This window comes from Oncorhynchus kisutch, linkage group LG15 (assembly GCF_002021735.2).
Source record: "Oncorhynchus kisutch isolate 150728-3 linkage group LG15, Okis_V2, whole genome shotgun sequence".
In the NCBI taxonomy this organism is placed as follows: domain Eukaryota; kingdom Metazoa; phylum Chordata; class Actinopteri; order Salmoniformes; family Salmonidae; genus Oncorhynchus; species Oncorhynchus kisutch.
The window spans coordinates 17,942,320-17,966,598 of NC_034188.2; the positions used below are offsets into that span (position 1 = coordinate 17,942,320).

Genomic DNA, 24,279 nt, shown 5'->3' on the forward strand with positions numbered 1-24,279 from the left:
TCGACAACAACAAAAAGTTGATATTTGTATTTATTATGATCCCCAATTCTCTTCCTGGAGTCCAGCAAAATTAAGGCAATTTAAAAAAATGTACAATACATTCACAACAGATTTCACACCACACTAAGTGTGTGCCCTCAGGCCCCCACTCTACTACCACATACTGTATCCACAACACACTAAGTGTGTGCCCTCAGGCCCCCACTCTACTACCACATACTGTATACACAACACACTAAGTGTGTGCCCTCAGGCCCCTACTCTACTACCACATACTGTATCCACAACACACTAAGTGTGTGCCCTCAGGCCCCTACTCTACTACCACATACTGTATCCACAACACACTAAGTGTGTGCCCTCAGGCCCCCACTCTACTACCACATACTGTATCCACAACACACTAAGTGTGTGCCCTCAGGCCCCCACTCTACTACCACATACTGTATCCACAACACACTAAGTGTGTGCCCTCAGGCCCCCACTCTACTACCACATACTGTATCCACAACACACTAAGTGTGTGCCCTCAGGCCCCCACTCTACTACCACATACTGTATCCACAACACACTAAGTGTGTGCCCTCAGGCCCCCACTCTACTACCACATACTGTATCCACAACACACTAAGTGTGTGCCCTCAGGCCCCCACTCTACTACCACATACTGTATACACAACACACTAAGTGTGTGCCCTCAGGCCCCTACTCTACTACCACATACTGTATCCACAACACACTAAGTGTGTGCCCTCAGGCCCCTACTCTACTACCACATACTGTATCCACAACACACTAAGTGTGTGCCCTCAGGCCCCTACTCTACTACCACATACTGTATCCACAACACACTAAGTGTGTGCCCTCAGGCCCCTACTCAACTACCACATACTGTATACACAACACACTAAGTGTGTGCCCTCAGGCCCCTACTCTACTACCACATACTGTATCCACAACACACTAAGTGTGTGCCCTCAGGCCCCTACTCTACTACCACATACTGTATCCACAACACACTAAGTGTGTGCCCTCAGGCCCCTACTCTACTACCACATACTGTATCCACAACACACTAAGTGTGTGCCCTCAGGCCCCTACTCTACTACCACATACTGTATCCACAACACACTAAGTGTGTGCCCTCAGGCCCCTACTCTACTACCACATACTGTATCCACAACACACTAAGTGTGTGCCCTCAGGCCCCTACTCTACTACCACATACTGTATCCACAACACACTAAGTGTGTGCCCTCAGGCCCCTACTCTACTACCACATACTGTATCCACAACACACTAAGTGTGTGCCCTCAGGCCCCTACTCTACTACCACATACTGTATCCACAACACACTAAGTGTGTGCCCTCAGGCCCCTACTCTACTACCACATACTGTATCCACAACACACTAAGTGTGTGCCCTCAGGCCCCTACTCTACTACCACATACTGTATCCACAACACACTAAGTGTGTGCCCTCAGGCCCCTACTCTACTACCACATACTGTATCCACAACACACTAAGTGTGTGCCCTCAGGCCCCTACTCTACTACCACATACTGTATCCACAACACACTAAGTGTGTGCCCTCAGGCCCCTACTCTACTACCACATACTGTATCCACAACACACTAAGTGTGTGCCCTCAGGCCCCTACTCTACTACCACATACTGTATCCACAACACACTAAGTGTGTGCCCTCAGGCCCCTACTCTACTACCACATACTGTATCCACAACACACTAAGTGTGTGCCCTCAGGCCCCTACTCTACTACCACATACTGTATCCACAACACACTAAGTGTGTGCCCTCAGGCCCCTACTCTACTACCACATACTGTATCCACAACACACTAAGTGTGTGCCCTCAGGCCCCTACTCTACTACCACATACTGTATCCACAACACACTAAGTGTGTGCCCTCAGGCCCCTACTCTACTACCACATACTGTATCCACAACACACTAAGTGTGTGCCCTCAGGCCCCTACTCTACTACCACATACTGTATCCACAACACAAAATCCATGTGTACGTATGCATAGTGTGTATGTTATCGTGTGTGTGCATGTGTCTGTGGTTGTGTTGCTTTACAGTCCCTGCTGTTCCATAAGGTGTATTTTTATCTGTTTTTTAATCCAATTTGACTGTTTGCATGAGTTACTTGATGCTGAATAGAGTTCCATTTAGTCATAGCTCTATGTAGTACTGTGTTGAATGCATAGTCTGCTCTGGACTTGGGGACCGTGTAGAGACCTCTATTGGCATGTGTTGTGGGGTATACATGGGTTTCCGGGCTGTGTGCTAGTATGTCAAACAGAAAGCTCGGTGCATTCAACGAGACTTATATTTCCCTCACTAAGTTTAAACATCAGCTATCGGAGCAGCTAACCGATCGCTGCAGCTGTACACAGCCCATCTGTAAATAGCCCACCCAATCTACCTACCTCGTCCCCATATTGTTTTTATTTACTTTCTGCTCTTTTGCACACCAGTATTTCTACTTGCACATCATCATCTGCTCATCTAACACTCCAGTGTTCATTTGCTAAATTGTAATTACTTCGCTACTATGGCCTATTTATTGCCGACCTCACGCCATTTGCACACACTGTATATAGACTTTATTTTTTTCTATTGTATTATTGACTGTATGTTTGTTTACTCCATGTGTAACTCTGTATTGTTGTATGTGTCGAACTGCTTTGCTTTATCTTGGCCAGGTCACAGTTGTAAATGAGAACTTGTTCTCAACTAGCCTACCTGGTTAAATAAAGGTGAAATAAAATAAATAAATCAAAAATGTCACAAATACAAGTAGCGATGAAGTCGATCTCTCCTCCACTTTGAGCCAGGAGAGGTTGACATCCATATTATTAATGTTTGCTTTCTGTGTACATCCAAGGGCCAGCCGTGCTGCCCTGTTCTGAGCAAACTTTAGTTTTCCTAAGTCCCTCTTTTTGCCACCTGACCACAGGACTGAACTGTAGTCCAGGTGCTACAAAACGAGCGCCTGTAGGAGGATTTTAGTTACTGATGTATCAATATGTTTTGACCACGACAGTTTACAATCCAGGGTTACTCCAAGCAGTTTAGTCACCTCAACTTGCTCAATATCCACATTATTCATTACAAGATTTATTTGAGGTTTTAGTGAATGATTTGTCCCAAATACTATGATTTTAGTTTTAGAAATATTTAGGACTAACTGATTCCTTGGCACCCACTCTGAAACTAAGTGCAGCTCTTTGTTAAGTGTTGCAGTCATTTCAGTCTCTGTAGTAACTGACGTGAATAGTGTTGAGTCATCCACATACAAAGCCAGTGGCATGTCATTAGTAAAGATTGAAAAAAGTACGTTTTAACAGTCATTTTCTTAATGGGTGTGTGCTTATTAGTAACTAGAATAAGTAGTTTCATAAATGTGTCAAGTGCAGCGTCTGGTTGCTCTTCATTACACACCACAGACCAGCAGCGTCTGGTTGCTCTTCATTACACACCACAGACCAGCAGCGTCTGGTTGCTCTTCATTACACACCACAGACCAACAGCGTCTGGTTGCTCCTCATTACACACCACAGACCAGCAGCGTCTGGTTGCTCCTCATTAGACACCACAGACCAGCAGCGTCTGGTTGCTCTTCATTACACACCACAGACCAGCAGCGTCTGGTTGCTCTTCATTACACACCACAGACCAGCAGCGTCTGGTTGCTCCTCATTACACACCACAGACCAGCAGCGTCTGGTTGCTCTTCATTACACACCACAGACCAGCAGCGTCTGGTTGCTCTTCATTACACACCACAGACCAGCAGCGTCTGGTTGCTCCTCATTACATACCACAGACCAACAAATATTATTTTCATAAACAACATAGGAATCTCTACAAAACTTATTGAATGACCTCTTATATACTATATTAGGCCCAGACTTTGGAACTTTGTTTTTCCTAGATATGGCTACTATATTGTGATCACTACATCCGATTTAAGTCCTGTGCTGTTTGTAACTACCCTGGTAGGTTGACTGATAACCTTAACCAGATTGCAGGCACTGGTTACAGTTTGGGGCGGCAGGCTAGCCTAGTTGTTAGAGCGTTGGACTAGTAACCGGAAGGTTGTAAGTTCAAATCCCCGAGCTGACAAGGTACAAATCTGTCGTTCTGCCCCTGAACAGGCAGTTGGTTAACTGTTCCTAGGCCATCATTGAAAATAAGAATTTGTTCTTAACTGACTTGCCTAGTTAAATAAGGGTAAAATAAAAAAATGTAAGCTTACTCTTAAGTGAGCAGCCTGATGAAAGCCAGTCAATATTTAAATCACCCAGAAAATATACTTATCTGTTGATATCACATACATTGTCAAGCCTTTCACACATATTATCCAGATACTGACTGTTAGCAATTGGTGGTCTATAGCAGCTTCCCACCAGAATGTGCTTTAGGTGAGGCAGATGAAACTGTAGCCATATTACTTCAACAGTATTTAACACGAGATCCTCTCTAAGCTTTACAGGAATGTGGTTCTGAATAAAAACAGCCACACCTCCATCTTTGACATTTCTGTATTTTCAGTAGATGTTATAAGCATGTATTGCTACCACTGTATCAGAGGTATTATCTAAGTGAGTTTCAGAGATTGTCAGAATATGAATGTCATCTGTTACTAGTAAATTATTGTTTTTATAAACCTTGTTTCTTAAGCTACATATGTTAACGTGGGCTATTTTGAGCACTTTTTTCTGGAATGCTTGATTGCACACAGTGGTCTTCCTACTAGGCCACACTGCCTCAGTGCTAACAGTATCACTCTGGTTCATAGGCACATGATTACTGCATACAATAGCTGTAGGATCAGCTGAGGCATTCAGGGTAGTAAGAGAGACATGAATTAGGTTACTTACATTGTGTCTGCCAGCGCCCCTGGTATAATGTATATTTGCTGAAGCATTTTATGACGACTCAGCGACACAATGGTAGGGATTAGCTGAGCTGGGATGGGTCATTGATAAGTCATTGTCTCAACCCACTGTTCCTAGGCCGTCATTGAAAATAAGAATTGGTTCTTAACTGACCTGCCGCAGTTGCGGCTGTCAGTGAAAAGCATCTAAAATATGTGTGAAGATAATGTCTTGAGTATAATATAAAATGTTGAGACAAGAAGAAGGGAAGGGGTGTGTGGTGAAGATATGAGGCTCATCTGGTCTCATGCCTCATACGCGGAATTGGAGGATTTTTTTTTACATCCATTGCGAATGATAATATATTCAAATTATAGTTCCTCACAGTAAGAAAAATCTTTCCAACAATCCCCCCCTCGATTATCACCAATCCTCATTGTGAAAGAGCAATAGTTATAGGCCTACTGCTGCATTGGCCTATAGGCTATGAGTTCCATGCACTCATATCTTTAGCCTCCAATGGATCATGGCGTATCTATGTGTCCATAAGGCAGAGGCTGGTGATCTCACATTAGTGGACTTTTAACTTTTACATTTTTATCATGTTAAGTCAGATTTTATAATTAACCACGTTACAATGATTTTGAGAAACAAGAATGTTATTATTGAAATGAAACTGTTCCACAAAAATGTGCATATGAAAATCCTAACTGGCCGGTAGAAATGTTAGAGGAAATTGTTTCCCCAAACTTGAAACTCACACAAATTCTTTACAAAATAATTGCCTCGACATTACCATGGTCGGATTTTGCCTATAGGCCACTTTGAAACAAGGTAAGACATGCCTGATAATATGAAATAAATCATTCAAGTATCAAAATGCATGCTGCCTTTAGCTCACATTATGGTGGTTGACGCGCTGATAGCCTGTTAGCTGCACGTGAATGGGTGGCACGCTTCAATTACCAGTTGAGAAATAGAAATATTAGCTATTTTTAATCGTGCATCAAAACTGTTTTTAACACGTGATTTAAATTAGAATTGTTGCGTAAATAACGGGCCTATTAAAGCACATGTTACTCCAGCAGCAACCAGCTGAGGATCTTTAGGAGAAATCCAGCTCAAAATCAAATTTGATTTGTCACATGTACATGTTTAGTAGATGTTATTGTGGGTGTAGCAAAATTCTGTGTCTCTAGCTCTTAACAGTGCAGTAATATCTAAATCTAGATATCTATATCTATATAGATAGATATATCTATATATAATATCTATATCTTTCTAAATAATTCACAGACAGTGTCACCAGCAAAGCACCCCCACACCATAACACCTCCTCCTCCATGCTTCATGGTGGGAAATACACATCCGTTCACCCACACCCCGGAACCAAAAATATCCCATTTGGACTCCAGATCAAAGGACACATTTCCACTGGTCTAATGTCCATTGCTCGTGTTTCTTTGCCCAAGCAAGTCTCTTCTTCTTATTGGTGTCCTTTAGTAGTGGTTTCTTTGCAGAAATTCGACCATGAAGGCCTGTTTCACACAGTCTCCTCTGAACAGTTGATGTTGAGATGTGTCTGTTACTTGAATTCTGTGAAGCATTTATATGGGTTGCAATTTCTGAGGCTGGTAACTCTAATAAACATATCCTCTGCAGCAGAGGTAACTCTGGGTCCTCCATTCCTGTGGCGGTCCTCATGAGAGACAGTTTCATCATAGCACTTGATGGTTTTTGCGATTGCACTTGAAGAAACTTTCAAAGTCTTTAAAATGTTCCGCATTGACTGACCTTCATGTCTTAAAGTAATGATGGACTGTCATTTCTCTTTGCTTATTTGAGCTGTTCTTGCTATAATATGGACTTGGTATTTTACCAAATAGGACTATCATCTGTATACCCTACATATCTTGTCACAACACAAATTATTGTCTCAAACGCATTAAGAAGGAAAGAAATTCCACAACTGAACTTTTAAGAAGGCAATCCTTTTAATTGAAATGCATTCCAAGTGACTACCTCATGAAGCTGGTTGAGAGAATGCCAAGAGTGTGCAAAGCTGTCATCAAGGAAAAGGGTGGCTATTTGAATAATCTCAAATATAAAATATATTTTGATTTGTTACTACATGATTTCATGTGTTATTTCATAGTATTGATGTCTTCACTATTGTTCTACAACGTAGAAAATAGTAAAAAATAAAGAAAAACCTTGAATGAGTAGGTGTTCTAAAAAAATTTGACCAGTAGTTTACATATGAGATGAGTAATGCAAAATATGTAAACATTATTAAAGTGACTAGTGTTACATTATTAAAGTGGCCAGTTATTCCAGGTCTATGTTTATAATGCGCTAGTGATGATTATTTAACAATATTTAACAATCTGATGGCCTTGAGAATAGAAGATGTTTTTCAGTCTCAGTCCCAGCTTTGATGCACCTGTACTGACCTCGCCTTCTGGATGATAGCGGGGTGAACAGGCAGTGGCTCGGGTGGTTGTTGTCCTTGATGATCTTTTTGGCCTTCCAGTGACATTGGGTGCTGTAGGTGTCCTGAAGGGCAGGTAGTTTGCCCCCGGTGATGCGTTGGGCAGACCACACCACCCTCTGGAGAGCCTTGCAGTTGTAGGCGATGCAGATGCTGTACCAGGCGGTGATACAGCCCGACAGGATGCTCTCAATTGTGCATCTGTAAAGGTTTGTGAGGGTTTTAGGTGCCAAGACAAAAAAAATTAGCCTCCTGAGGTTGAAGAGGCACTGTTGCGTCTTCTTCACCACACTGTCTGTGTGGGTGGACCATTTCAGTTTGTCAGGGATGTATAGGCTGAGGAACATGAAGCTTTCCACCTTCTCCACTGCAGTCCCATTGATGTGGGGGATGCTCCCTTTTCTGTTTCCTGAAATCCACAATCTGCTCCTTTGCTTTGTTGACATTGGGTGAGAGGTTATTTTCCTGGCACCAGGAAAATAGGGTGTCAGGTAAAGTAGAGGTGATATGATCCTTGACTAGTCTCTCAAAGCACTTCACAATGACAGAAGTGAGTGCTACGGGGCGATAGTAATTTAGTTCAGTTACCTTTGCTTTCTTGTGGACAGGAACAATAGTGGACATTTTGAAGCATGTTGGGACAGTAGAGTCGTGGCCAAAGTTTTTGAGAATGACACAAATATTAATTAATTAATATTGATGGCAATTTGCATATACTCCACAATGTTATGAAGAGTGATCAGATGAATTGCAATTAATTGCAAAGTCCCTCTTTGCCATGCAAATGAACTGAATCCCCAAAAACATTTCCACTGCATTTCAGCCCTGCCACAAAAGGACCAGTTGACATCATGTCAGTGATTCTCTCGTTAACATAGGTGTGATTGTTGATGAGGACAAGGCTGGAGATCACTCGTTCATGCCGATTGAGTTGAATAACAGACTGGACGCTTCAAACGGAAGGTGGTGCTTGGAATCATTGTTCTTCCTCTGTCAACCATGATTACCTGCAAGGAAACACATGCCGTCATCATTGCTTGGCACAAAAAGAGCATCACAGGCAAGGATATTGCTGCCTGTCCAGAGAAGACAAGGTGAGCGCTACCATCAGTCCTGTGTCATGCCAACAGTAAAGCATTCTGAGCACCTTGCCATAAGGCAAAAGTCTTAACTAAGAGGCTCGGGGGAACAAAACATCAATCTTTTGGGTCCATGGCCAAGAAACTCCCCAGACCTTAATCCCATTGAGATTTTGTGGTTCTCAAGAGGCGGGTGGACAAACAAAAACCCACAAATTCTGACAAACTCCAAGCATTGATTATGCAAGAATGGGTTGCCATCAGTCAGGATGTGGCCCAGAAGTTAATTGACAGCATGCCAGGGTGGATTGCAGAGGTCTTGAAAAAGAAGGGTCAACACTGCAAATACTGACTCTTTGCATCAACTTCATGTAATTGTCAATAAAAGCTTTTGACACTTAAGAAATTGTCACGACTTCCGCCGAGGTCGGTCCCTCTCCTTGTTCGGGCGGCGTTCGGAGTTTCGACATCACTGGTCTTCTAGCCATCGCCGATCCACCTTTCATTTTCCATTTGTTTTATCTTATTTTCCCGCACACCTGGTTTGCATTCCCTCATTACTCATCTTGCATATAACCTTCTGTTTCCCCCCATGTCTGTGTGTGGAATTGTTAAATGTAAATGTATGTGTACTCCAGGCTGGTTTGCGCCGGGTTATTGTAACCCAGTTGGGTTTAGTTTTCTGAGTCCCGTGTTTTGTTCGCCTCAATAAAGGGCTCCTTTTGCTCCCCATTTCTGCTCTTCCCTGCAGCCAGTTACACACTCCTTTACAGAAATGCTTGTAATTATACTTCAGTATTCCATAGTAACATCTGACAAAAAATATCTAAAGACACTGAAGCAGCAAACTTTGTGGAAATTAGTATTTGTGTCATTCTCAAAACTTTTGGCCACGACTTTAGACTGGGATAGGGAGAGATTGAATATGTCCGTAAACACTCTAGCCAGCTGGTCAGCACATGCTCTGAAGACGTGTCTATGGATGCCGTCTGGGCTGGCAGCCTTGCGAGGGTTAACACGCTTAAATGTCTTACTCACGTCGGCCACGGAAAGGAGAGCACACAGTCCTTGGTAGCGGGCCGCGTCGGTGGCATTGTGTTATCCTCAAAGGTGTTAAGGTGTCAAGCTTGTCCGGAAGCAAGACGTCGGTGTCTGCGACGTGGCTGGTTTTCCCTTTGTAGTCCGTGATTGTCTGTAGACCCTGCTCATGTCTGAGCCGTTGAATTGCAACTCCACTTTGTCTCTATTCTGATGGTTTGCCTGTTTGATTGCCTTATGGAGGGAATGACTACACTGTTTGTATTCAACCATATTTCCAATCACCTTGCCATGGTTTAATGCGATGGTTTGCGCTTTCAGTTTTGAGCGAATGCTGCCATCTATCTACGGTTTCTGGTTAGGGTAGGTTTTAATAGTCACAATGGATACAACATCTCCATCACCTGATAAACTCAGTCACCGTATCTTGGAATTCGCCTATATTATTCTCGGAAACCCCCCCCGGGAACATATCCTAGTCCGCGTGATCAAAACAATCTTGAAGCGTAGATTCCGATTGGTCAGACCAGTGTTGAATAGTCCTTAGCACGGCATCCTGTTTGAGTTTCTGCCTATAGGAAGGGAGGAGCAAAATGGAGTCATGATCAGATTTGCTGAAAGGAGGGCAGGAGAGGGCCTTGTAGGCATCCCAGAAGTTGGAGTAATAATGGTCGAGTGTTTTAGCAGCGAGTGTACAACAGTCAATGTTTTGATAGAACTTCAGCAGCCTTTTCCTCAAAATTGCTTTGTTAAAATCCTCAGCTACAATAAATACGGCCTCAGGATATGTGGTTTCCAGTTTGCATAAAGTCCAGTGAAGTTCTTTGAGGGCCATCGTGGTATCGGCTTGAGGGGAGGTATACACGGCTGTGACTATAGCCGAAGAGAATTCTCTTGGGAGATAATACGGTCGGCATTTGATTGTGAGGTATTCTAGGTCGGGTGAACAAAAGGACTTGAGTTCCTGTATGTTCTCACAGTCACAGCATGAGTCGTTAATCATGAAACATACACCCCCGCCCTTCTTCTTCCCGGAGAGATATTTGTTACTGTCTGTGCGATGAACTGAGAACCCAACTGGCTGGACAGACTCAGACAGTATATCATGAGAGAGCCATGTTTCCGTGAAACAGAGTATGTTACAATCCCTGATGTCTCTCTGGAAAGAAATACTCGCCCTGAGCTTGTCAACTTTATTATCCAGAGACAGAACATAAGCGAGTAGTATACGCTGACGCGGTGGGAGGTGTGCGCACCTCCTAAATCGAACTAGAAGACCACTCTGAGTACCTCTCCTCCACCGGCGGGGTTTTAGATCGGCCTCTGGATTCAGTCCAGAACAACGGATCCGATTCGGGAAAGTCGTATTCCTGGTCGTAATGCTGGTAGTGCTGGTGAGTTAACGCCACTGATATCCAATAGTTCTTCCCAGCAAAACAAATCTGGGCTAATAATGTAAGAAATAACACGTAAAAAAACAAATACTGCAAAGTTTCCTAAGAGCTAGAGGCACAGCAGCTCTCTCTGTCGGAGCAATTCTTTTCAATAATCTTGTCACGTGGCTAGGGTGGGTTATCTAGGTGTTTATCGTTGTCTCTGGTTGGGGATCATATTTAGGCAGACATTTCCCCATTGTGCTTTGTGGGATCTTGACTATGTATAGTTGCCTGTGAGCACTATAGCAGTTTCACGTTTTGTTTTGCATTTATTGTTTTCTTTGAGTTTCACTTCAAAATAAAGAGGATTGAACCATATCATGCTGCGTCTTGGTCCACTCATTATAACGTCCGTGAAAAATCTCCGTATGTGATATTTGTGTTGGATAAATAAGATACATGATGACGAACAAAAATACAGGCACCAATTTAATTCCCCAAAATTATGCAAATGAACCTAAAGACCGTATTTCCATCAATTAATAAAAAGCATTATTTTGCAATGCCATTTTTGTTCTCCTGGTCATTTTGACCGGCAACAGTTTTATTTATCGGCTTTTCATTTTTTTAACGGTCAAATTTGGCTGTTGCCGGCTAGCAGTAACCCTGGTAGGTAGATAGGTAGGTTAGGTACGTAGGTAGGGAGTGCAAAAAGTAGTGCACTGGGCCTTTACTAGTATTAGTGGACCGATATAGCCGTCTGTAGCCCCCAAAATGAATAAATCCCCGAACATCTTCCTGCGGCTATGCAAACAGGATGCATGTTTTGGAGAAATTGTATTCTGTACAGGCTTCCTTTTTTCTTTCTGTCATTTAGGTTAGTATTGTTGAGTAACAACAATGTTGTTGATCCATCCACAGTTGTCTCCTATCACACCCATTAAACTGTAAATATTTTAAAGTCACCATTGGCCTCATGGTGAATCCCTGAGCGGTTTCCTTCCTTTCCGGCAACTAAGTTAGGAAGGACGCCTGTATCTTTGTAGTGAAATGTAATTAATAACTTCGCTCAAATTGATATTCACTGTATACTTTTTACCCATCTACCAATAGGTGCCCTACTTTGTGAGGCATTGGAGACCTCCCTGGTCTTTGTGGTTGAATCTGTCTTTGAAATTCACTGCTTGACATAGGGATCTTGCAGATAATTGTAGATGTGGGGTACAGAGAGGGTAGTAGTCATTCAAAAACCATGTTAAACACTATTATTGCACACAGAGCGATTTCATGCAACTTATTATGTGACTTGTTAAGCAAATGTTTACTCCTGGACTTATATAGGCTTTCCGTAACAAAGAAGTTGAATACTAATTGACTCAAGACATTTCAGGTTTTGATTTCTAATGAACTTGTAACAATATAATTCCACTCTGACATTATGGGGAATTGTGTGTAAGTGATACAACATCTAAGTTTAATACATTTTAAATTCAGGCTGTTACACAACAAAATGTGGAAAAAGTCAAGGGGTGTGAATACTTCCTGAAGGCACTGTGGGTAGGTACAGTGCATTCAGAAAGTATTCACACAACTTCACTTTTTGTTACGTTACAGCCTTATTCTAAAATTTAGCAATCTACATAAAACAACCCATCATGACAAAGCAAAAACAGGTTTTTAGAAAGTTTTGCAAATGTATTCAAAATAAAAAATGGAAATATCACATTTACATAAGTATTCAGGCCCTTTACTCAGTACTTTGTTGAAGCACCTTTGGCAATGATTACAGCTGCGAATATTCTTGGGTATAACGCTTCAAGCTTGGCACACCTGTATTCTTCTCTGCAGATCCTCTCAAGCTCTGTCAGGTTGGATGAGGAGTGTCGGGCTCTGGCTGGGCCACTCAAGGACATTCAGAGACTTGTCCTGAAGCCACTCCTGCATTGTCTTGGCTGTGTGCTTAGGGTTGTCGTCCTGTTTGAAGGTGAGCCTTCGCCCCAGTCTGAGGTCCTTTGTGCTCTGGAGCAGGTTTTCATCAAGGATCTCTCTGTACTTTGCTCTGTTCATCTTTCCCTCGATCCTGACTGGTCTCCCAGTCCCTCCCGCCGAAAAACATCTCCACAGCATGATGCTGCCACCACCATGCTTCACCGGTAGGGATAGTATTGGCCAGGTGATGAGCGGTGGCTGGGTTCCTCAACACTTGACACTTGGCATTCAGGCCAAAGAGTTCAATCTTTGTTTCATCCTATTTCTCATGGTCTGAGAGTCTTTAGGTGCCTTTTGGCAAACTCCAAGCTGGCTGTCATGTGCCTTTTACTGAGAAGTGGCTTCCGTCTGGCCACTCTACCATAAAGGCCTGATTGGTGGAGTGCTGCAGAGATGGTTGTCCTTCTGGAAGGTTCTCCCATCTCCACAGAGGAACTCTGGAGCTTCGTTAGAGTCACCATCGGGTTCTTGGTCACCTCCCTGACCCAGGCCCTTATTCCCTGATTGATCAGTTTGGCCGGGCGGCTGGCTAGCTCTAGGAAGAGTGCCTTTCCAAATCATGTCCAATCAAATGAATTTACCACAGGTGGACTCCAATGAAGTTGTAGAAATATCTCAAGGATGATCAATGGAAATAGGATGCACCTGAGCTCAATTTCGAGTCTCATAGCAAAGTGTCTGAATACTACTGTATTTCTTTATTTTCTGTTTCACTTCGTCATTATGAGGTATTGTGTGTAGATTGAGGAGGAACATTTTTACACATTTTTATTAATTGACTACATTTTTAATAAGGCTGTAACATAACAAAATGTGTAAAAACATTTATCTCCCTTCTACTTTTTGTCATCCTGTCCCCCCATCTTTCTCCCTTTTCCCTTTTCCTCTATCTACCCTTCCTCCTCTCTCTAGCGGTCCCCTTCCCCCTGAGCCACAGGCTCTCCATGAAGGAAGTGTTTGACTGTGAGGGGAAGCCTAGAGTAGACCTGCTAAAAGCTCACCTCACCAAGGAGGGCCGTCTGGAGGAGGTGGTGGCCCTACGCATCATCAATGAGGGAGCCGCCATCCTGTGCCAGGAGAGGACCATGCTGGATATAGAAGCCCCAGTCACAGGTGAGGAGGGAGAGGGGGAAGGAAAGGAGGAGAGTGGGGAGGAAGGAGAGGACCATGCTGGATATAGAGGCTCCAGTCACAGGTGAGGAGAGGTGAGGTATGGGAGAAGAGGTGAAAGGAGGTGGAGAGGTGAAGGGAGGGAGAGAAAAGGGGAGAGTGATGGACAATGAGAAGGGTGAGGGAGGGAGATGGGTAAGAAGGGAAAGGAAGAGAGACAAAAGCCCCACACACCAAGGAAAGAGAGAGGGAGGGAGGGTTAAAGAGAGAGGGAGGGAGGGTTAAATAGAGAGGAGGTAGGGTTAAAGAGAGGGAGATGTAGGTTTAAAGAGAGAAGAGGTAGGGTTAAAGAGAGGGGGAGATAGGGTTAAATAGAGAGGAGGTAGGGTTAAAGAGAGGGGGAGGTAGGGTTAAATAGAGAGGAGGTTGAGTTAAAGAGAGGGTGAGGTAGGGTTAAATAGAGAGGAGGTAGGGTTAAAGAGAGGGGGAGGTAGGGTTAAATAGAGAGGAGGTAGAGTTAAAGAGAGGGTGAGGTAGGGTTAAATAGAGAGGAGGTAGAGTTAAATAGAGAGGAGGTAGGGTTAAAGAGAGGGGGAGGTAGGGTTAAAGAGAGAGGAGGTCGAGTTAAAGAGAGGGTGATGTAGGGTTAAATAGAGAGGAGGTAGAGTTAAATAGAGAGGAGGTAGAGTTAAATAGAGGGGGAGGTAGGGTTAAATAGAGGGGGAGGTAGGGTTACATAGAGAGGAGGTAGAGTTAAATAGAGAGCAGGTAGGGCTAAATAGAGGGACAGGTAGGGTTAAAGAGAGGGGGAGGTAGGGTTAAATAGAGAGGAGGTTGAGTTAAAGAGAGGGTGAGGTAGGGTTAAATAGAGGGGGATGTAGGGTTAAATAGAGAGGAGGTAGGGTTAAAGAGAGGGGGCGGTAGGGTTAAATAGAGAGGAGGTAGAGTTAAAGAGAGGGTGTGGTAGGGTTAAATAGAGAGGAGGTAGAGTTAAATAGAGAGGAGGTAGAGTTAAATAGAGGGGGAGGTAGGGTTAAATAGAGAGGAGTTAGAGTTAAATAGTGAGGAGGTATAGTTAAATAGAGGGGGAGGTAGGGTTAAATAGAGAGGAGGTAGAGTTAAATAGAAATGAGGTAGAGTTAAAGAGAGGGTGAGGGAGGGTTAAATAGAGAGGAGGTAGAGTTAAAGAGAGGGGGAGGTAGGGTTAAATAGAGGGGGAGGTAGGGTTAAATAGAGAGGAGGTAGGGTTAAATAGAGAGGGGGTAGAGTTAAATAGAGGGAGAGGTAGGGTTAAATAGAGAGGAGGTAGAGTTAAATAGAGAAGAGGTAGGGTTAAATAGAGAGGAGGTAGAGTTAAATAGAGAGGAGGTAGAGTTAAATAGAGAGGAGGTAGAGTTAAAGAGAGAGGAGGTAGAGTTAAAGAGAGGGGGAGGGAGGGTTAAAGAGAGAGGAGGTAGAGTTAAATAGAGAGGAGGTAGAGTTAAATAGAGAGGAGGTAGAGTTAAAAAGAGGGGGAGGGAGGGTTAAAGAGAGAGGAGGTAGAGTTAAAGAGAGGGGGAGGGAGGGTTAAAGAGAGAGGAGGTAGAGTTAAATAGAGAGGAGGTAGAGTTAAATAGAGAGGAGGTAGAGTTAAAGAGAGAGGAGGTAGAGTTAAAGAGAGGGGGAAGTAGGGTTAAAGAGAGGGGGAGGGAGGGTTAAAGAGAGAGGAGGTAGAGTTAAAGAGAGGGGGAGGGAGGGTTAAAGAGAGAGGAGGTAGAGTTAAAGAGAGGGGGAGGAAGGGTTAAAGAGAGAGGAGGTAGAGTTAAATAGAGAGGAGGTAGAGTTAAATAGAGAGGAGGTAGAGTTAAAGAGAGAGGAGGTAGAGTTAAAGAGAGAGGAGGTAGAGTTAAATAGAGAGGAGGTAGAGTTAAAGAGAGAGGAGGTAGAGTTAAAGAGAGGGGGAGGGAGGGTTAAAGAGAGAGGAGGTAGAGTTAAAGAGAGGGGGAGGGAGGGTTAAATAGAGAGGAGGTAGGGTTAAAGAGAGGGGGAGGGAGGGTTAAAGAGAGAGGAGGTAGAGTTAAAGAGAGGGGGAGGGAGGGTTAAAGAGAGAGGAGGTAGAGTTAAATAGAGAGGAGGTAGAGTTAAATAGAGAGGAGGTAGAGTTAAAGAGAGAGGAGGTAGAGTTAAAGAGAGAGGAGGTAGAGTTAAATAGAGAGGAGGTAGGGTTAAAGAGAGGGGGAGGGAGGGTTAAAGAGAGAGGAGGTAGAGTTAAAGAGAGGGGGAGGGAGGGTTAAAGAGAGAGGAGGTAGAGTTAAATAGAGAGGAGGTAGAGTTAAAGAGAGAGGAGGTAGAGTTAAAGAGAGAGGAGGTAGAGTTAAAGAGAGGGGGAGGGAGGGTTAAAGAGAGAGGAGGTAGAGTTAAATAGAGAGGAGGTAGAGTTAAATAGAGAGGAGGTAGAGTTAAAGATAGGGGGAGGGAGGGTTAAAGAGAGAGGAGGTAGAGTTAAAGAGAGGGGGAGGGAGGGTTAAAGAGAGAGGAGGTAGAGTTAAAGAGAGAGGAGGTAGAGTTAAAGAGAGAGGAGGTAGAGTTAAATAGAGAGGAGGTAGAGTTAAAGAGAGAGGAGATAGAGTTAAAGAGAGGGGGAGGGAGGGTTAAAGAGAGGGGGAGGGAGGGTTAAAGAGAGAGGAGGTAGAGTTAAATAGAGAGGAGGTAGAGTTAAATAGAGAGGAGGTAGAGTTAAAGAGAGAGGAGGTAGAGTTAAAGAGAGGGGGAGGGAGGGTTAAAGAGAGAGGAGGTAGAGTTAAAGAGAGAGGAGGTAGAGTTAAAGAGAGAGGAGGGAGGGTTAAAGAGAGAGGAGGTAGAGTTAAAGAGAGGGGGAGGGAGGGTTAAAGAGAGATTACAAGTCAAATGAATGTACATCTTCCATAATGAGTAATTGTTTCCGGCTTAATCATAACCGAATGTCACTTAATGGAATTAATCGATTTTCTCAATAATAGCAGTACTTTGTCAATATCTACAAAACAATCTCCTTGCCAATAATATGGTGAACTGAATTGAATTGAGAGAGTGATGGGAAAGGGGGACGGGAGGTAGAGAGATGCTGACAGAGGAACAGAAGATGGTTTGGCAGATAAATAGAGTGAGGGACAATGAAAGGGGAGAAAGAGAGAATGGTCTTGTGCCGCTGCCTACATTAAAAATACCAGTGGAAAAGCTCTGTTTTAGTTTTGACTTGTGTATCTACTGGATAGCTTTGGTGTGTGTCTTTCTCCATGGAAACGGTAGCTGTAAGATAATTCCTTGATAGCACACATCCCACACACACAGTGAGAGAAGAGACAGTAGCTAGCTGCTCTATGGTTTTCACAGTTACTGCTAGTCCCCAGAGAGAAGAGGTGGTAGGCAGGCTGGGAGGCAGGCTTCACACACAGACAGACAGCAGCCATTACGCTTCTCCCTAACGCTCTATGCTGTTTGTTCTGTAGGAACATATGACAGAAAGGAGTGAGTGTAGTGGGGGTTGTGCCACTGTCAGAGTAGGGCTTTTCTTATTTGACAATTTACATTTTCATGGAATTTACTTGAAAAATATGAGAAAGGGTTGATGTTTATCTTTCTGCTTTGTTGTCACTTCCAGAGACTGGTTGGAATATATTCAGGTTGTAATCTATTGTAAGACTAGATGAAACTAAAGTATTATACTCAGGTTGGCATCTATTGTAAGACAAGATGAAACTAAAGTATTATACTCAGGTTGGCATCTATTGTAAGACAAGATGAAACTAAAGTATTATACTCAGGTTGGCATCTATTGTAAGACTAGATGAAACTAAAGTATTATACTCAGGTTGGCATCTATTGTAAGACTAGATGAAACTAAAGTATTATACTCAGGTTGGCATCTATTGTAAGACAAGATGAAACTAAAGTATTATACTCAGGTTGGCATCTATTGTAAGACTAGATGAAACTAAAGTATTATACTCAGGTTGGCATCTATTGTAAGACAAGATGAAACTAAAGTATTATACTCAGGTTGGCATCTATTGTAAGACTAGATGAAACTAAAGTATTATACTCAGGTTGGCATCTATTGTAAGACAAGATGAAACTAAAGTATTATACTCAGGTTGGCATCTATTGTAAGACTAGATGAAACTAAAGTATTATACTCAGGTTGGCATCTATTGTAAGACTAGATGAAACTAAAGTATTATACTCAGGTTGGCATCTATTGTAAGACAAGATGAAACTAAAGTATTATACTCAGGTTGGCATCTATTGTAAGACTAGATGAAACTAAAGTATTATACTCAGGTTGGCATCTATTGTAAGACTAGATGAAACTAAAGTATTATACTCAGGTTGGCATCTATTGTAAGACTAGATGAAACTAAAGTAATATACTCAGGTTGGCATCTATTGTAAGACTAGATGAAACTAAAGTATTATACTCAGGTTGGCATCTATTGTAAGACTAGATGAAACTAAAGTATTATACTCAGGTTGGCATCTATTGTAAGACTAGATGAAACTAAAGTATTATACTCAGGTTGGCATCTATTGTAAGACTAGAAGAAACTAAAGTATTATACTCAGGTTGGCATCTATTGTAAGACTAGATGAAACTAAAGTATTATACTCAGGTTGGCATCTATTGTAAGACTAGATGAAACTAAAGTAATATACTCAGGTTGGCATCTATTGTAAGACTAGATGAAACTAAAGTATTATACTCAGGTTGGCATCTATTGTAAGACTAGATGAAACTAAAGTAATATACTCAGGTTGGCATCTATTGTAAGACTAGATGAAACTAAAGTAATAGGAATGTGATTATGTAGAACTGAGGTTGTGTGTTTAACATTGTTGTGTGTTAGTCTAAGCATAGAGTTCCTTCAAATTAGGATTCTATTATGTCCACTTCTATGAGAGTAACGTTGTTGTTTCAGTGTGTGGAGACATCCATGGTCAGTTCTTTGACCTGATGAAGCTGTTTGAGGTGGGCGGTTCCCCCGCGACGACACGCTACCTCTTCCTAGGGGACTACGTGGACCGGGGTTACTTCAGTATTGAGGTGAGGGCACACTACAGTACCTAGTGCACACTGTCTAGTCCACACTATCTAGTGCACACTACCTAGTCCACACTATCTAGTGCACACTACCTAGTCCACACTATCTAGTGCATACTACCTAGGGACACAATACCTACTGCATATTTCCTAGGGGCACACTATCTAGTGCACACTAGCTACTGCATACTTTCGTAGAGGCACACTACTTTCTGTATACTAGGAAGTGTTTAACCAGGTAGCTTTGAATCTAGGACTTTAAGCCTGACATCAAGTGAGTAGCTAACTGGTCATTTTTTCCTCTGAGCCGTACTGTTACTAACAGATCTTTCTGTGTCCTCTCTCTCCTCTCAGTGTGTGTTGTATCTGTGGTCGTTAAAAATCCTCTACCCGAAGACGTTATTTCTTCTACGGGGAAACCATGAATGTAGACACCTGACAGAATATTTCACTTTCAAAACTGAATGTGAGTATTTGCCCACTGAGCACAGACTTCAATTCAAAGTATTTGACTATCCCCATAGGAGATACCTTTTTGGTTCCAGTTAGAACCCTTTTTGGTTTTTAGGTAGAACCCTTTTAGGTTCCATGTAGAACCCTCTGTGGAGAGGGTTCTTCATGGAACCCAAAAGGGTTCTTCCTGGAACCTAAAGGGTTCTACTATGGGGACATTTTTGATTGTTTTATTGAACCTTTATTTAACTAGGCAAGTCAGTTAAGAACAAATTCTTATTTACAATGACGGCCTACCCCGGTCAAACCCTAACCCGGATGACGCTGGGCTGTTGTTCCCCGCCCTATGGGACTCCCTACCACAGCCGTTTGTGATACAGCCTGGAAATGAACCAGGATCTGTAGTGACGCCTCTAGCACTGAGATGCAGTACTTTAGACCGCTGCGCCACTCAGGAGCCCCAACAATGTTAGGTTCTAGACAGCACTTTTTTTTCTAAGAGTCTATTCCACGTTGGTTCAACATCATTTCATTGAAATGAAGTAGAAACTTTGATTCAACCAGTGTGTGTCCAGTGGGTGTGTTCTCTTCTTGTATCCTCCCTTTCCTCCCCTCCCTTAATACTAGCGTCCTAGCTTCTCCGTTGTTCCATCTCTCTCATCCATCCTCCTCTCTGTCTCTCCCCGTCAGAGAACAGGTGATTAGAAGGAAATTAATTTGGCCCTTAATGATTGGCCCAGGGACGTAGTCTGCTGTGTGTGATTGGCCAGGGGATGAGGAGTCTAATTTCCCCTGATGCTTATGGCGAATAGTGTGCGCCCTCAATTACCATCTGCTGTGTGTGTGAGAGAGAGAGAGAGAGAGAGAGAGAGGGAGAGAAAGAGAGGGAGAGAGGGAGGGAGGCAGAGAGAGAGGGAGACAGGCAGAATGAGAGAGGGAGAGAGAGAGAGGCTGATGAAATGGTATTGATGATCCCTCTCTACAGTAATAATCTCTCTGACAAACATATCAGATATACATATACACACACGTACTGTACACACATATACTGTACAGTACACACACATACTGTACATACTGTACAGTACACACATACACAGCATAGTTTGGCTATTTCACTATGGTGTTTTGATTTTCTTTCTTTCTCTCTCCCTCTCTCTCTGTTTCTCTCTCCCTCTCTCTCTCTGTTTCTCTCTCCCTCTCTCTCTGTTTCTCTCTCCCTCTCTCTCTCTGTTTCTCTCTCCCGCTCTCTCTCTCCCTCTCTCGCTATCTCTCTCTCCCTCTCTCTCTCTGTTTCTCTCTCCGTCTCTCTCTCTCTGTCCCCCCTGTCCTTTCACTCCGCCCCCATCCTCTCTCTCCCCTCCCCCTCCTCAGGTAAGATAAAGTACTCTGAGCAGGTGTATGACTCGTGTATGGATGCGTTTGACTGCCTGCCTCTGGCTGCTCTGATGAACCAGCAGTTCCTGTGTGTCCATGGAGGGCTCTCACCAGAGATCCACACGCTCGACGACATCAAAAAGGTTCAGACACAACGCCCACTGTACTGTCAATGTTTTCTATAACACACAAACACTGTCAATGCCCTGGTTACCATGGAGATTCAACCCTTGTTTTGACTCCACTTCCTGTACAGTACATGCTGTTCTCTCTCTCTCTCTCTCTATCTCTCTCTCTCTCTCTCTCTGTGTATGTGTTCTGGTTATCGCTTGTGTAGATAGGAATATATTGTATCTATACAGCGAATGCATCTGTTGTGCTGTCGTTGTCTCTGTAATCCAGTTGGACAGGTTCAAGGAGCCTCCAGCTTTCGGGCCCATGTGTGACCTGCTGTGGGCCGACCCACTCGAAGACTTTGGCAACGAGAAGACGCAAGAGTACTTTGGCCACAACACAGTCAGAGGCTGCTCCTACTTCTACAGGTAAACACATGTTTTAACATGACAACGCACACAGACACCAATACGGATACACACACACTCACATCTGGTGTGTCTTTAGGTGTGATATACAGGGGAACGGTGAAGAACAACGTATTGGAGGTGAGATGGAAACATGTTGTACTGATAAACTACAAGCTGCTTCAGAGATACAACAACCAAAGACTAATTGGGATTTGTACAACAGCTGCAGAACCACACACACATATTTCAGCTTAAACCATACCCCACTGCTTTAAGGTTTCCCAGTAGGTATTCCCAGCAGTCATAGGTACAGTCATCAATATAATGCTATCCAGTCCAAACAAGTTTGTTGAAAGTTTACTGATCATTTATTTAATGATTTGTTTCTGTTTTTGTTGCTCCACTTTTTGTATCTGTATCTTGTGTGTTGAGTTGTTTGTATGTGAGACTAATGATTTCCCCCCTGTATCTTGTGTGTTGAGTTGTTTGTATGTGAGACTAATGATTTCCCCCCTGTATCTTGTGTGTTGAGTTGTTTGTATGTGAGACTAATGATTTCCCCCCTGTATCTTGTGTGTTGAGTTGTTTGTATGTGAGACTAATGATTCCCCCCCTGTATCTTGTGTGTTGAGTTGTTTGTATGTGAGACTAATGATTTCCCCCCTGTATCTTGTGTGTTGAGTTGTTTGTATGTGAGACTAATGATTTCCCCCCTGTATCTTGTGTGTTGAGTTGTTTGTATGTGAGACTAATGATTTCCCCCCTGTATCTTGTGTGTTGAGTTGTTTGTATGTGAGACTAATGATTCCCCCCCTGTATCTTGTGTGTTGAGTTGTTTGTATGTGAGACTAATGATTTCCCCCCTGTATCTTGTGTGTTGAGTTGTTTGTATGTGAGACTAATGATTTCCCCCCTGTATCTTGTGTGTTGAGTTGTTTGTATGTGAGACTAATGATTTCCCCCCTGTATCTTGTGTGTTGAGTTGTTTGTATGTGAGACTAATGATTTCCCCCCTGTATCTTGTGTGTATGAGTTGTTTGTATGTGAGACTAATGATTCCCCCCCCTTGTATCTTGTGTGTTGAGTTGTTTGTATGTGAGACTAATGATTTCCCCCCCTTGTATCTTGTGTGTTTATTTGTTGTGATGTCTCGGCACAATTGTTGTTTTCTAGGACCGAACTGAGGGAGGGTGTGGGTTCGGTATATGGGGTGATTTGGGGTGGGTGGCTTGGAGGGGGTTGGGGTGAGTGGTTTGGAGGGAGGGCTTGGGATACATACATTAATGTACATTTTGTCAAATTTGAATAAAAATATATATTAAAAAACAAAAAACATCCCACAATCCCTAGGGAGACTGCACCGTTCTGTTTCCATGACTACTGGTTACTATTGCTAGATTGGGGATTGATATTAAGACACAGTGAGGAAAAAAGAGCTTGAGAGAGATGGGGAGTGAGGGAGAAAAAAGAGATTAATAAAATGAGAGACCAGAGGATTGGAGTGATGGATAGTTGAGACTGTTGTCATAATATGGTGCTATACAATATGGAGCCTACACCAGTCTACTGAGAGGAACATACACTGCCCTCCTACTAGAGCTGGTTCTGCTGTTCATTTTGGGCTCAATGATGACCCCTGGTGGTCATTCAATGTAAACTGTTTCAGAGTAGGCTACTATCCTAGTCTGATATAATGCAGGGTTGTTCAGAATGAAATCTCTCTCTCTCTCCAGTTACCCTGCAGTGTGCGACTTTCTACAGACCAACAACTTGTTGTCAGTCATCAGAGCACATGAAGCGCAAGATTCTGGGTAAGAGGAGCCCTACTTTTTCTTTGGTTATTGACAAAACAATGTGTTATTCTTCACATGGTGAGTGACATAGTGACAGTAAACTCTAACTTAATGTATTATGTTGTTTGAAAACAACACCTGTCCCCCACAGTGTGTGTTGATCCGGGGCTGTTGATCCGGGGCTGGGGATGTGGGTTATGTGTTTCGGTGCTGGCGGTGGGGGTTAAGTGTTTGGGGGGTGTGGATGGGGGTTAAGTGTTTGGGGCTGGGGGAGTGGGTTAAGTGTTTGGGGGGTGGGGGTGGGGGTTAAGTGTTTGTGGGTGGAGATGTGGATTAAGTGTTTGAGGGGTGGGGTGTGGGTTAAATGTTTGGGGGTGGGGATGTGGGTTAAATGTTTGGGGGTGGGGATGTGGGTTAAGTGTTTGGGGGTTAGGATGTGGGTTAAGTATTTGGGGTTGGGGATGTGGGTTAAGTGTTTAAGGGGTGGGGGATGTGGGTTAAGTGTTTGGGGGCTGGAGGTGTGGGTTAAGTGTTTGGGGGGGTGGGGATGTGGGTTAAATGTTTGGGGGCGGGATGTGGGTTAAGTGTTTGGGGTGGGGTATGGGTTAAGTGTTTGGGGGTGGGGATGTGGGTTAAGTGTTTGGGGGTGGGGATGTGGGTTAAGTGTTTGGGGGTGGGGATGTGGGTTAAGTGTTTTGGGGGGTGGGGATGTGGTTTAAGTGTTTGCAGCGTCAGGTTTCATAATCAAATCATTCAATTTCTAAACGCAGTTGTCCATAGTCAAGTCTAACCTTAACCACACAACAACCATATATTTAACCCTACACCCCTTAATGTTCAACCCCAATCTATGGAATCCTAACCCTAATCCTAATCTGGATTCCCTGACTGTGTCCCTGTTTAGATACCGAATGTACAGAAAGAGTCAGACTACAGGCTTCCCCTCCCTCATCACCATCTTCTCAGCACCTAACTACCTGGACGTCTACAACAACAAAGGTCAGAGACGCACGCACACACACACACACACCAGTAGGCTATGAGTGTGTAACAGGCCTGCCCACTCTCGCTCTCTCACAGCGGCGG

The 24,279-nt window shown here is 43.4% G+C and overlaps 1 protein-coding gene across 4 annotated transcripts in view; it reads left to right on the forward strand.

The window, feature by feature from the left end:
* The window catches only part of LOC109886132 (serine/threonine-protein phosphatase 2B catalytic subunit alpha isoform), a 66,859-nt gene that overhangs the window by 9,525 nt on the left and 33,055 nt on the right, over window positions 1–24,279 (forward strand). For all 4 annotated transcript variants that reach the window (XM_031789776.1, XM_031789778.1, XM_031789777.1 and 1 more), the window contains exons 2-9: window positions 13,793–13,993; window positions 18,925–19,049; window positions 19,401–19,512; window positions 20,874–21,019; window positions 21,279–21,418; window positions 23,134–23,211; window positions 24,098–24,192; window positions 24,274–24,279. The exon at window positions 24,274–24,279 is cut by the window's right edge and continues 120 nt beyond it. In XM_031789776.1, coding sequence (XP_031645636.1) covers window positions 13,793–13,993; window positions 18,925–19,049; window positions 19,401–19,512; window positions 20,874–21,019; window positions 21,279–21,418; window positions 23,134–23,211; window positions 24,098–24,192; window positions 24,274–24,279 — 903 coding nt within the window. The remainder of the gene's footprint in view (window positions 1–13,792; window positions 13,994–18,924; window positions 19,050–19,400; window positions 19,513–20,873; window positions 21,020–21,278; window positions 21,419–23,133; window positions 23,212–24,097; window positions 24,193–24,273) is intronic.